The sequence below is a fragment of the Macaca fascicularis genome, chromosome 14, assembly GCF_037993035.2.
Source record: "Macaca fascicularis isolate 582-1 chromosome 14, T2T-MFA8v1.1".
In the NCBI taxonomy this organism is placed as follows: domain Eukaryota; kingdom Metazoa; phylum Chordata; class Mammalia; order Primates; family Cercopithecidae; genus Macaca; species Macaca fascicularis.
Genome location: NC_088388.1, coordinates 68,873,470 through 68,888,523, shown reverse-complemented (window position 1 = coordinate 68,888,523; position 15,054 = coordinate 68,873,470). Strand labels below are relative to the sequence as shown.

Sequence of the window (15,054 nt, the reverse complement as noted above, 5' to 3'; positions counted from 1 at the left end):
ATATATTCAGTAACAGGATTGTTGGGTTAAATGGTATTTCTGTTTTTAGGTCTTTAGGGAATTGCCACACTGCTTTTCACAATGGTTGAAGTAATTTGTATTCCTACCAATGGTGTGTAAGCATTCCCTTTTCTCCACAACCTTACCAGCATCTGTTATTTTTTGACTTTTTAACTACAGATATTTTAAGTGATATGAGATGGTATCTCATTGTGGTTTTGATTGGCATTTCTCTAATGATCAGTGACATTGAGCTTTTTTCATATGCTTGGTGGGCACATGTATGTCTTCTTTTGAATGGTGTCTGTTCATGTCCTTTACCCAGTCTTTTGTGGCATTGTTTGTTTTGTTCTTGTAGATTCATTTAAGTTCCTTACAGATTCTGAATATTAGACCTTTGTTGAATGCATAGTTTGCAAAAATTGTCTCCCATTCTATAGGTTGTTTGTTTACTCTGTTGATAGTTTCTTTTGCTGTGCAGAAACTTTTTAGTTCAATTAGATCCTATTTGTCAATTTTTGCTTTTGCTGCAATGGCTCTTGGCATCTTTGTCACGAAGTCTTTGCCCCTGCTTATGTCCTGAATGGTATTGTCTATGTTGTCTTCCAGCATTTTTATAGTTTGGGTTTTGCATTTAAGTTTTTAATCCATCTTGAGTTTATTTTTGTATATGATATAGAAAGGGGTCCGGTTTCAATCTTCTACATATGGTTAGCCAGTTATCCCAACGCCACTTGTTGAATAGGGTGTATTTTCCCCATTGCTTGTTTTTATCAGCTTTGTCAAAAATCAGATGGTTATAGGTGTGGGGTCTTATTTCTGGGCTCTCTATTGTATTCCATTTGTCTATGTGTCTTTTCTGTACCAGTACCACACTGTTTTGGTTACTATAGCCCTGTTGCATGGTTTGTAGTTGGGCAATGTAATACCTCCAGCTTTGTTCTTTTTTATTAGGATTTCCTAGGCTATTTGGGCTTTGGTTGTGTTGTTGTTGTTGTTCCATATGAACTTTAAAAGAGATCTTTCTAGTTCTGTGAAGAATGTCATTGGTAGTTTGATAGGAATAGCATTGAAAGTGTAAATTGCTCTAGGCAGTATGGCCATTTTAACAATATTGATTTTTTTTATCCATGAGTGTGGAAAGTTTTACCATTTGTTTCTATCAGCTCTGATTTCTTTGAGCAGTGTTTTGCAATTCTCATTGTAGAGATCTTTAAACTCCTTGGTTAGATGTAACCTTAGGTATTTTATTCTTTTTGTGGCAATGCTAAATGGGATTGACTTACTGATTTGGCTCTCGGCTTGGCTGTTTTTGATGTATGGGAATGCTAGCGATTTTTGTACATTGATTTTATATCTTGAAACTTTGCTGAAGTTATCAGCTGAAGGAGCTTTTGGGCCTTGACTATGGTGTTTTCTAGATATAGAAAACAGGGATACTTTGACTTTCTGTCCTCCTATTTGGATGCCCCTTATTTCCTTCTCTTGCCTGATTGCTCTGGCCAGGATTGCCAATACAATACTGAATAGGAGTGGTGAGAGAGGGCATCCTTGTCTTGTGCCAGTTTTCAAGAAGAATGCTTCCAGGTTTTGCCCGTTCTGTATGATGTTGGCTGTGGGTTGGTCACAGATGGCTCATATTATTTTAAGGTTGTGTCCATAAATAGCTAGTTTGTTGAGAGGTTTTAACATGAAGTGATGTTGAATTTTATCAAAATCTTTTCTTTGCACATATTGAAATGATCATGTGGTTTCTGTTTTTAGTGCTATATACATGATGAATCATATTTATCGATTTGTGTATGCTGGACCAACATTGCTTCTCAGGGATAAAGCCTACGTGATTGAGGTGGATTAGCTTTGTGATGTGTTGTTGGATTTGGTTTGCTAGTATTTTATTGAAAATGTTTGCATCAATGTTCAAGGATATTGGCCTGAAGTTTTCTTTTGTTGTTGTTGTTGTGTGCCTACCAGGTTTTGGTATCAAGATGATGCTGGCCTCATAAAATGAGCTGGGATTGAATCCCTCTTCCTCAATTTTTTGGAGTAGCTTCAGTAGGAATTTTTTCAACTCTTCTTTGTGCATCTGATAGAATTTGGTTGTGAATCATATGGTCCAGGGCTTTTTTTGTTTGATAGGCTATTTATTACTGAATCATTTTTAGAGCTCATCATTGATCTCTTCAGGAAATCGATTTCTTCCTGGTTCAGTCTTGGGAGGGCATAAAACAATCCTCAGCAAATGCAAATGCAAAAAAAAAAAAAAAATCCTATCAATCACTCTCAAACCAGAGAGGAATAAAAATAGATTTCAAGACTAAAAAATAGCTAAAAACCATGCAATTATCTGGAAATTAAACAACCTGCTCCTGAATGACTTTTGGGTAAATAATGAAATTAAGGCAAAAATAAAGTAGTTATTTGAAACTAACGGGAACAAAGATGCAATATACTAGAATCTCTGGGACACAGCTTAGACAGTGTTAAGAGAGAAATTTATACACTAAATGCCCACATCAAAAAGTCTTAAAGATCTCAAATTAACAACTTAATATCACAACTAAAAGAGCAAGAGAACCAAGAGCAAACCAACCCCAAATCTAGCAGAAGACAAGAAATAAACAAGATCAGAGTTAACTGAAGGATATTAAAACACAAAATACCATTCGAAAGATTAATGAGTACAACTGGGCACGGTGACTCACACCTGTCATCCCAGCACTTTGGGAGGCCGAGGCGGGTGGATCACAAAAGTCAGGAGATCGAGACCATCCTGGCTGATACGGTGAAATCCGGTCTCTACTAAAATATACAAAAATAGCCAAGCATGGTGGTGGGCGCCTGTTATCCCAGCTACTTGGGAGGCTGAGGGAGGAGAATGGTGTGAACCTGGGAAGCAGAGCTTGCAGTGAGTCGAGATCACGCCAGTGCATGCCAGCCTGGGTGATAGAGTGAGACTCTGCCTCAAAAAAAAAAAAAAAAAAAAAAAAAAAAGGTTAATGAGTCCAAGAACTGGTTTTGTGAGAAAATTAATAAAGTAGACCACTAGCTAGACTAATAAAGAAGACAAGAGAGAAGATCCAAATAAGCAGTTAGAAATGAAAAAGGGGTATTATCACTCACCCCACAGAAATACAAATAATCATCAAAAACTACTATGAACATCTCTATGCACATGAACTAGAAAATCTAAAAGAAATGGATAACTTCCTGGACTGCTCATTGTCTTAGGCAAAGAAGACTAGCCATACTTTATTTGAGGGCTCTTTGAGTGGAGTCCTATAAATTCTTGTATTTCTCTCAACTCTATGTCCCCCTCCCCAGAATACAAAGCCCCTTCTGTCATGCCTCCTTTGCTTCTTTTGGTTGTATCTGTGTTATATCTGAATATATAGATCTAGAGAATCCCAAGAAATAGAAAAAGCTAATCCAAAATCCAAGGTCTGAAGAAGACAGGTAAGACCTTTGGATGAATATCTTTTCACAAAGTTGAGAAGATGTGAAGAACCCAAGAATCCAGAGGAGAAACAGCCCGTAGTCACTGCAAGCAGTTCAGACCTCTGTTGGAGTATATCATCACAGCAGCAAAACTTCTATGTTCTTAATATCTGTGTGTTTTTTTGTTTGTTTGTTTTTGTTTTTTGTTTTCCTCAGAGACAGGATCTCACTCAGTCACCAAGCCTACAGAGCAGGGGTGTCATTATTGCTCATTGCAGCCTTGAAATCCTGGGCTCAAGTGATCCTCTTACTTCAGCCTCCTGGGTTACTGGGACTACAGATGCAAGCCACTGTGCCCAGCTTGCCTCTTTATTTTAATTTTAATTGGTCGATTTGTTTTTCAGAACTCTTGTTATCTTTAATCATTTTTCACCTCTGATTTGACCTCCCAGTTTTCAAATACTTGATTGATTTAATGGGAGACTTTTCCCTAGCTTGTTGATTCCAGAAGTTCAACTTTATTCTAGGCTTGGCTCCTGTTTAGCATTGCTGCTTTGAGATTGTTCTGGTTCATGAAAAATAAGTCTCCGAAATTTTCTACTTCTCAATATTGCCATTTACGAAATCCTTATAAACAAATAAGAAAGAAAACTCTCAGAAATATATGGAGAGACTGAGGTTAGAGTTAAGCAAGGCCTGAAATTTTGTCACAACTAATCTAGTTGAAGGAATGTTGATTGACTGAGAACACACTAAATTTCTGTCTATTTCAAAGAGAAAGACTTGATAATGGCTCTATGGATCTGTAAGATCAGTTTTAATAGAAAAACTTATTATTATTTTTTTTGTGTGATGGAGTCTCACACTGTCGCCTGGGCTGGAATGCAGTGTCACAATATCGGCTCACTGCAACCTCTGCCTCCCAGCATCAAGTGATTCTCCTACCTCAGCTTCCCAAGTTGCTGGGATTACATGCGCCCGCCACCACGCCAGGCTAATTTTTTATAGTTTTAGTAGAAACGAGGTTTCACTATGTTGGCCAGGTTGATCTCGAACTCCTGACCTCGTGATCCACTGGTCTAGGCCTCCCAAAGTGCTGGGATTATAGGAGTGAGCCATCACTCCCAGCCTAGAATAACTTCTTAAATTGCTTTTATTGTTGACTGAATTTATTTCTCTCTTGATAGCTTCGACTTTGGGTTGATAATTAAAAACCACTCTTATCTCTAAGATTGTATACATGTCTTCCCATATTATTATTCTAGATTTTCATGACTGGATTTTACTTTCACACCTAATTGTGTAATCGATTGTGGTGTATACAGTTAAGCTTTTCACTTTACTCTTTCCAAAGAGTGTAGTTGTTCAATTACTATTTGTTTTTTATTTCCAAGCTAAATTTAAAAGCTATATTTTATATATCAGATTATTATATTTTAGTGAGATTTAGTTTTTGGATTTCTATTTATTCCACTATCTGACTTACACATGAGTGATATTAATTTTATATGCTTTTAGAATAAAGAAAATGAAACCATTTTTAGATAAACCAAAAGTAACAAGGTATTTCCAGCAACAAGAGATAATATTAAGGATACTCAGAAAAAAATAGAATAAACTTAGAGGGAAGATTAGAAATTAAGAAAAGCATGTAAAACGTTTTGTAAATAAGTGTAAACATTTCTTCACTATTTAATAATAAGAAGAAATCTTAGGAGTAAAACTATACAAAATATCTAAAAAATATATATATAATTATAGATTGGGAAGGGGAAAATGATGATAAAGTGCTAAAATTTATTGTACTGTTTTGGAAAAGAGTAAACAGTCAAATGGATATTTGTGTCCGAAAAATCAAGAATGCAATTGTAATCATCGAGATGCAATTTTTTATTTTTAGTTTTTTTATTCATGTGATATATATTTTGTCCCTTTTTATTATTCTTCAACTTTATTGAGGTATGATTCACAAATAAAAATTATATATATTTAAGGTGTGCAACATGATGTTTTAATATATGTACACCTTGTGAAATGATTACCACAATCAAGTTAATTAACTTACCCATTATCTCACATAGTTACCTTTTTCTTGTGGTAAGCACTTTTAAGATCTACTCTCAATCAGGCTCAGTAGCTCATGCCTATAATCCCAGCACTTTGGGTGGCCAAGGCAGGCAGACCAGCCTGACCGACATGGAGAAACCCCGTCTCTACTAAAAATACAAAATTAGCTGGGTTTAGTCTCGCATGCCTGTAATCCCAGCTACTCGGGAGGCTGAGGCAGGAGATTTGCTTGAACCCGGGAGGCGGAGGTTGCAGTGAGCCAAGATCTTGCCATTGCACTCCAGCCTGGACAACAAGAGCAAAACTCCATCTCAAAAAAAAAAAAAAAAAAAAAAAAAAAAAAAAAAAAAAATCTACTCTCTTAGCAAATTTTAAATATACACACAGTACAAGTAACTACAGTCATGATGCTGTACATTGGATATCTAGAATTTATTCATCCCACATAACTGAAATTTTATACCCCTTGAATAATAGTTTCCTGATTCTCCCACTCCCAACCCCTGGAAACTACACCTCTACTCTCTGTTTCCATGAGTTTCGCTTTTTTAGATTTCACATATGAGCAAGATTGTGCAGTATTTGTCTCTTTGTCTTATTTTCCTTAGTGTTACATCCTCCAGGTCCATCAATTCTGCCATAAATGGCAGGATTTCTTTCTTTTTAATTTTTTTCTTTTCCCATTTTTAATTTTTTGTTTGCTATGGAATCATACGAGTTTCTTATATGTTTTGAATATTAACCAAAATATATAATAAATATTTGATTTGCAAATATGCCATTTCATGGGTCACCTTTCATTTGTTGATTGTTTTCTTTTTTGTATGGAAATTTTTTTAGTTTGATGTAGCCTCGCTTCTTTATTTTTCCTTTTGTTGCCTTTGCTTCTCATATCAAATTCAAAAAATGACGGCAACATGAACATTACAATTTTCTTCTTATGACTTCTTTAAAATTTTTTATGGTTTTAGGTCGTATTTGAAATCTTTAACCCATTTTGAAATTTGTTTTTATGGTGTAAGACAAGGTCTGATTTCATTTCATTTTGAGGGTTTCACCCTCTCATATCATAAAATTCTTCTATATACCCTTCTATCATCACGTATTACTGATTATACACCTTGATTTCAGAATCTTGTCAACTAGATTCAGAATTCGACTAGGAGAGAGGACAAGGACCACCTGAGACTCATATTTTATTTCCAGAATCTAGCATCTACCTACCTAGGCATTGAATAAGAAAATGAAGTTAAGGTTGTTGATGGTAACACTGTGCTAGTAACTGCAGAGCCAGAAGCACCATAAGGGGCACGATAAGGGAGCGAGCAGACCTCTAATCACTTACCAATCTTAAACATCCTGAGGAAGAATGGGACTTCCATTTGGCGTGGGCCTATGACAGGGTAATAAGGCAACAGTGAATACCAAGCTACAAAAAGCCCCCTTTCACATTCTTCTCAGTCCTACATTTTCACTCTAAGCCCAGTCCTTCCAAAGCAGACTGTGAAAGAGTGAAAGTTCCAGGAGACTAGCATTGCAGATTCCGGAGCACTGTTAGTAGGGGAGGCAGGGAAGAAGGGCTCACAGGACAGTCAAACCATGGCCCCCTGTTTTTCCTTCTTCAAGTAGACCTCTATAACACAACAGAGACAACTAAGGCTAAGTGGCCAGGTGAGAAGAAACCATCTGGCCATAAAACATGGAAGGAACACTTTAAGGGAAAAGTAATATCTCTAAGCAAGAGAACTAAGTGGAATCAAGGCTGAGAGGTGCAGGATAAGTAAACGAATAGTGAAAAGACATTCATGAAGACAGCTAAAACAATAAGTAATGTAAAATATAACATAGCAAAACTTTAACCTCCAAGTCAAACCTCCACTTGAATCCTTTTCTGAGGGGTGAATAGGCATAAGCATCGGGGCTGTTGTCAACGTGCATTAGTTGTTTGCAGCATCACCTTCTTTCATGGAGTTCATAATATAGTGTATTTTCCCAAGGTTTGAACTAGCTCTTCATTTCTTTATGTTTTAAATGCACTGACCTCCCACATGCACTTTTAGGTAAAATATTCAGAAATAATTTAAATACACCATTGCAATGAAAATAAATGTTTTTTATTAGGCAGAATCCAGATCCTCAAGGCCCTTCATAATATCCCCCAGTTCAGTAGTTGGACTTTGGGAACAAAGGAACCTTTGGTAGAAATTGGACAGCAAGAAAGTGAGCTTAGTGGTACTTGTGGGCCAGGGCATTAGCCACACCAGCCACCACTTTCTGATAGGCAGCCTGCACTTGCGGGGTGAATTCTTTGCCAAAGTGATGGGCCAGCACACACACCAGCACGTTGCCCAGGAGCTGTGGGAGGGAGACAAGAGATATGAACATGATTAGCAAAAGGGCCTAGCTTGGACTCAGAATAATCCAGCCTTATCTCAACCATAAAATAAAAGCAAAATGATCACTGGATTATAGCTGCTATTAGCAATATGAAACCTCTTACATCAGTTACAATTTATATGCAGAAATATTCTACTTAAATGCAGAAATATTGCTATTGCCTTAACCCAGAAATTATCACTGTTATTCTTTAGAATGGTGCAAAGAAGCATGATACATTGTATGGTTATTGCCTTGAAAGAAAGAGATTAGGGGAAGTATTAGAAATAAAATAAACAAAAAAGTATATTAAAGCAAGAAGCATTTTAAAAAATTACAAAAGCAAAATTACCCTGATTTGGTCAATATGCAATGTGTATACATATTAAAACATTATGCTTTAACCAATAAATATGTATAATGATTATGTATTAATTAAAAAGAAAGAAAATAAAGTAGGTAGATTATGAATATGCAAATAACCACACATATATTCCAAATAGTAGTGTACTAGGCAGACTGTGTAAGCTGTTTTTTTTAAGTTACTTAATGTATCTCAAAGATATTTCCTTTTGTTATACACAGCATTAAGACATTAAGTATAATAATAAAAATTGCGGAGAAGAAAAAAAAGAAAGCAGGAATTAAACACAAAAGAAAACAATTGTTATAAACAGCAAATAAAAGACACTAAATGATCCTGAGAGTTCCACACTGATTCAATCATTTGTCTCTTCCCCATTCTAAACTGTACCCTGATACTTATCCTCTTCCTATGACATGAAGTTAATCATAGAAAAGAAGGGGAAAGAAAACATCAAGGGTCCCATAGACTCACCTTGAAGTTCTCAGGATCCACATGCAGCTTGTCACAGTGCAGCTCACTGAGCTGGGCAAAGGTACCCTTGAGGTTGTCCAGGTGATTCAGGCCATCACTAAAGGCACCAAGCACTTTCTTGCCATGAGCCTTCACCTTAGGGTTGCCCATAACAGCATCAGGAGAGGACAGATCCCCAAAGGACTCAAAGAACCTCTGGGTCCAAGGGTAGACCACCAGCAGCCTAAGGGTGGGAAAATAGCCCAATAGGCAGAGAGAGTCAGTGCCTATCAGAAACCCAAGAGTCTTCTCTGTCTCCACATGCCCAGCTTCTATTTGCCTCCTTAAGCATGTCTTGTAACCTTGATACCAACCTGCCCAGGGCCTCACCACCAACTTCATCCACGTTCACCTTGCCCCACAGGGTGGTGACGGCATTCTTCTCCTCAGGAGTCAGATGCACCATGGTGTCTGTTTGAGGTTGCTCGTGAACACAGTTGTGTCAGAAGCAAGTGTAAGCAATAGATGGCTCTGCCCTGACTTTTATGCCCAGCCCTGGCTCCTGCCCTCCCTGCTCCTGGGAGTAGATTGGCCAACTGTAGGGTGTGGCTCCACAGGGTGAGGTCTAAGTGATGACAGCCATACCTGTCCTTGGCTCTTCTGGCACTGGCTTAGGAGTTGGACTTCAAACCCTCAGCCCTCCCTCTAAGACATATCTCTTGGCCCCATACCATCAGTACAAATTGCTACTAAAAACATCCTCCTTTGTAAGTGTATTTACCTAATATTTGGAATCACAGCTTGGTAAGCATATTGAAGATCGCTTTCCCAATTTTCTTATTACACAAATAAGAAATTGATGCACTAAAAGTGGAAGAATTTTGCCTACCATAATTCAGCTTAGGGATATATAGATTGATCTCTTCCTGTGTCTCCAGAATACGCAAAATACTTACAGGACAGAATGGATGAAAACTCTATCTCAGTTCTAAGCATATCTTCTCCTGATTTGGATTAAAACCTTCTGGTAAGAAAAGAAAATATATACATATATGTGCATTCATTCATTTGTTGTTGTTTTGTTTTTCTTAATTTGCTCATGTATGCTAATAAATTATGTCTAAAAATAGAATAAATACAAATCAATGTGTTCTGTGCAATAATTACTTATTAGGTTTTGGGAAATGAGAGATAAAAAATTAGAGACCCCTTAATGCAGTAAAAAATACAAATAAAGAAAAAGTCACTTATAACCCAAAGTGTGACTAACAATGGGGTAATCAGTGGTGTCAAATAGGAGGTTAACTGGGGACATCTAACTGTTTCTGCTTGGACTAATCTGCAAAAGTGTCTCGGGGAACAAAGAAGCTTCTGTGACTTAAAAAGCACTGGTAGGAAGGGAAAAGGTCTTCCAGACTTGGCTCAGATTATTTCTTCCTCTAGTCCACTAAGAACACTGAGTTTTAAAATCATTTCCTTGATTCAAGTTCCTATTTCTCTTTATGTTTTATTTGTTTAAACCTCCTTTACTAAAATTTACTCTTCTATCTCTATAGCTTTCCAACATGATCTCCTTTCTCCAATCCCCCTGCACCTTTTCCCGCTTGTACTAAATTAACTCCTCAGGTGAGGAAAAACTTTTGAAGTGCAGAGTTCTGCTTCCTGCTGTTAAAAGATGTAAAGAAAACAGCAAAGGTAGCAAGCATTTCTGAGGTCAGTGTGGAGTCTCCTTGTTCCCTGAGGGCTCTGTCAGTCATTCTGAATCCTGCCCCTACCTGGAAGCCCATGTCCTTTTAGTAAGGAAAGTGTTATACTTTTACTTTCCATGTTTCTCCTACTTCTTCCTTTCAGCTTTAACACTCTGAAACTACAATTACACAAAATAAAATAAAATGAGGTAATATAAAATAAATAAAATAAAATAAAATTTAGGTTAACCAAAAGAAACTCGATCCTCTATTTCTGGTTATTGGAAGGAAATTTACACATTTCTTATTTCCATTGCTTGATTCTCTTAAATACTTTCTCCATTATTGCTAAATAGAGATCTCTCACTTTTTCTACCTGTCTCAACCCTCATCAGGTACTTGTAAAGAAATCTCTCTCTGATTATTCTCACACATGCAGAAAGCATTTCGTTCTTCTATGGCTATCTGGAGCCTAAGTTAAAAAATTATGCCTATATATGATTATAGAGGTAAGAGAGATAAAGTTCAAGTATTTTCTTTTTATATTCATTCCTCTGTAAAAAACTAAAGCAATGAGGATCTAGCAACGTGTATCCCTGAGAAAAGATTTCACATGTTGAATTCTGGGAAAAGAGGTCTTTAAAATATTTTAAACGTTAAAATATATAGATTTGACTTGACTCTTAGATTTTGGATTTTATCTCATTAAATTTAAACCTGCATTAGCATTAGCATTGTTTTAGATTCAGACTGTTTTCAAGACTCTATTTCACATCCCTGACATAAGAGGCGTGTATATGTGAAATAAAGTGTTCTGTGGAAGTTGGAATATGTCTTTTGCAAATATTCCAGGTCAAAGAAAATCCACAGACCTTATGAAATTATAATATAGATTATATTTATATTATTCTGAAAGACCAAACTTGTCAAAGCAACAGCTTTGAAATCCTGATTGGCAGAAATTATCACCTTCTTAAAGACTTACCCTACAACTTCTTATGCTCAGAAATAGTTTTCCTAAGTTTTTCTATTTTGTTTTCTTGCTTAAATGATGAACTATGGATCCTTCTTTTGTGTTGGCAACTGCTGCAGATACCATCATCCTGGCTTCAAGGCAAGGGTTGCTTTTCCAATGGTAGTTACTTAGTGTGACTAGAGTGTGATGCAGACTTTTCTTTCTATGACCCATAATCCTGCAGGGACAAGGCTGCAAGCTATACTAAGACCATCAAAAGCCCAGGCATGCCAGACAAAAATAAGTTTCAAGAAGAGATAAATAGTGCAAATTTGGTTATGGTCAGAGCCTCAGTTTCAAATCTAAATCAGCATTCAAAGTTCCTGAAAAACTACTCAAGCTCACTGACATCTTCACAATTGTGAGCTTGCTTCTACTCTGTGAATGGATGCCACAGCAGGTGCAGGTCTATTCTACTTTTATTCCAGCCCCACTTACCACTACACGCACACACACACACACACAAGTCCTCAAAAAAGAGACAGCGAGAGAAACAGTGGTCCATTTCCTTTACTCCAGTCTATTAATCTTTCTTAAGTCCTAATATTTTATACCAGAACGGGCCTAGTCTGAGTATACTTAGAGGATGAATATTAACTTCCTCCATGAAAATCATGACACTCATCTATGGGAGTGTGGTTTTGTCATTTGTTTCAAAAGCAGCACTCAACTAGAGTATTTTTATACATGCTCTGCTGTTTAACCTAAAATTCCCCAAGTGAAACATTTTAGCAAACTACTGTATATGTTCCTAGGTCAAGCACAGTCTAGCTACTTGCTGCAGACTTCTCTCCCAGATACACAGTCTCTCAGTAAACACAATTCAGCATCTTCTCAGAATTAATTAATTAAAATGAACTAAAAATGCCCCAACAAAACCAGAACCCATAGAAACAAATTGCATACACACAAAATAGTTTGGAAATAGGATAGTTTAGTCCTCTTTAAAAAGTTGTATTTCTTACCAAAAAGCAATAAAGTCGACATAGACACAACTTTGCTAAAGTATATACATAATTATTACAGAGAAATTTATATTTCAGTCTACACCTTGTTCATCAATATTTCCTCTACTGGGTTCAGATTTTCATTCAGAATTAGCTTTTTTTAAAACCTCATTAAGTGAGCCATGGTGTGTCAATTTATGGAGAGCAGAGGTACAGTCTTCAGTTAAATTTGAGACTGCATCTCTTTAGAGGTAGAATCTTGGCTTCAGTCTGAACACCCTTTACAAACATGTAGGCATTAATTTAGAAGACTGCTCTGAAGCTCAAGAGATGGATGATTTAAGAGATTATTATGCTAAATTATCTTGACATTAAATTATTTTATTTAAAAATGTTTGTAAACTCAAACTCACATTATTGTGTCCTCTCCTCCGTTCTTCCCTCCCTCTCTTTCTCATACACACACACACACACACACACAGACACACACACACACACACATGCACCCTTTCATTCAGACATACTGAGCATGGCTTATAAAGCAATGCCATGGTGAGAAAAGGAAAACAACTTTTTGATAAATTATCAAATAAAATTAAAGCCAAATCTTGAGGAATTAATTCCACTCCTATACTTTGTTTTCACTTTTATTTTAAATTTGGGGGTACATGTACAACTTATATAGGTAAATTGCATGTCACTGGGTTTTGATGTACAGATTATTTCATCACTCAGCTAATAAACTTAGTACCCAATAGGTACTTTTTTCATCCTCTCCCTCTTCCCACCCTCAACCCTCAAGTAGACCTGCATGTCTGTTGATCTCTTCTTTGTGTCCATGTGTATCATCATTTAGCTCCCACACTCCTAGACTCTTACAAAAGCTCTACTCTAACAAATAATTTTAATATAACAACAACGTGCCAAGTCGTTTTTCATCTCTTGACCTCCCTATCCTCAATATGAAGATAGCAATGACTGGCCTATAGTAATTGTATGTGCTCGGCAATGTCCCATCCAGGTGATGTTCTCATGAATTCTCCGGTATTGGGATTTTTAAGGCCAACGTCTTGCCTAGATTTACTAATGGTGTAGGAATAGAAGAAGGTATAGTAAGCTATATTTGCTCTTGTTTTGACTTTTGGAGAAAGGAAAGTAGTTTGTTTTTCCCTATCAAGATCATAAGGTCTACAGTCTCTCTTACTGTCTTTTGAATAACACGCAAGTATCTCCTTTTAATATCTTACTCTTATGAGAACTTGCCTATGCTCAGGAATGTGAAAGTGATCTTCCCCAAAATGCCCTGAGTAGCTCTGCTTCTGATATGTAAACCAGTGGTTCCTCAATATCCTCTTCAGATATAAAGAGTCCTCAGTGCCTACTATGTATAATGACTTAAGGAAAACACATGGATATAAAAGAGCTTCTGCTGCCAGTCAATTCAAAATATTGTGATCAAAACAGTTAACTATAATGCATTGTCAATATATTCCGGCAGTACAGACAGAGTTACTATGAAAGCACTTTTAAACACAAGGAAACAACAGATTCTGTTTAGGTATTCAAGTAAGTTTAAAATTAATCAACAGGCATATAATACAGATTTATAAAAATGTATACGAGTGAGAAAGTTCTAAAAGTCCTTCTAATTTTACCTATGGCAAAAATGGTGCTCAAAGAAAAAAAAATTACTACCTATGATCAGAAAGGAAATGACTGGTTGGTTGTTTACTGCATGCTTCTTCTTTGTTTGTTGTAGCATTAACGACAAAGAAACACTTGCAATGGTATGATTCATATTGTCCTCTAGTTCCAGAAGTTCTAAAGCAAGGAATAATCATTTCTTCATTTACTCATTTACTCATTCATTCATTCATTCATTATTTTCTTGAATAAATATTTTCTTGCTGCCTATAGATGAATTTAATACAAGGCACATAGGCATGTAAGAAGGTGGAGAATAGGCAGAATTGTTTATAAAGCATGGAGTGTGTGTGTGCATAAATAAATAAGAAAAATATAAAAAATGGTGTGGGGGAGGGTTTGGAAAGATTTTTTGGGTAGTATCGAAAAGTTTATTGAGGCTGAGGTCACAAGTAATATGTGAGCAATGAATCTTAACCGAAATATGGGAAGATCAGAGGAAATTGTTCACAGAGATGTTCTGGGGCAAGTAAGAGGAGGAGGCTATTTCTTGGAGCAAGAACACTTGATGGGGTATAGTATTATGGGCTAACACATGCAGGCAAAGGAAGTAGAAAGAAAGAGAGCATAACACTGTCTTGAGCAAACATTATGCCTTTAACTGAGCACATTATTTTCTCAGTAATTGTTGGAGTTTAATCATATGATTAACCTTGAGGCTATGTCTTAGGGTTGAGGTCTTCCCTAGAGCCTCTGCAGTGCCAGTATCATCTCTATATGAAGAGTTCTTGATAATTTCTTTTCTTTGGAGGTAGAAATGTCATCCATTAATGCTTTGTACGGTTCCCTTGCCTTTCTCATTTCCCATGTCCTCTTTGTAAAATACGCAAGTGCTCTCTATCTGTAGACCCTCAGGAACCTTCTTACATACCTGGGCAAGAAAATGAAATAAGTGCAATTAATCAGGAAGTTGAACTGAACGTTCTTTATTAGGTGAAGCCATACCCTTGAAGTAGACGTTGTGTTCCCAAGTTCAGAAAATAGAATCTAGGGAAATAGGGT

General features: G+C 36.6%; 1 protein-coding gene across 1 annotated transcript; it reads right to left on the bottom strand.

The window, feature by feature from the left end:
- Window positions 1-7,597: 7,597 nt before the first annotated feature.
- Window positions 7,598-9,214, bottom strand: LOC101926697 (hemoglobin subunit beta). Its single transcript, XM_045371387.2, has 3 exons — window positions 9,073-9,214; window positions 8,720-8,942; window positions 7,598-7,860 (listed from the first exon to the last, which is right to left on the bottom strand). Exons 1-3 carry the CDS (start codon window positions 9,162-9,164, stop codon window positions 7,732-7,734), a joined length of 444 nt encoding a protein of 147 aa, XP_045227322.1. The 5' UTR covers window positions 9,165-9,214; the 3' UTR covers window positions 7,598-7,731.
- Window positions 9,215-15,054: the final 5,840 nt, after the last annotated feature.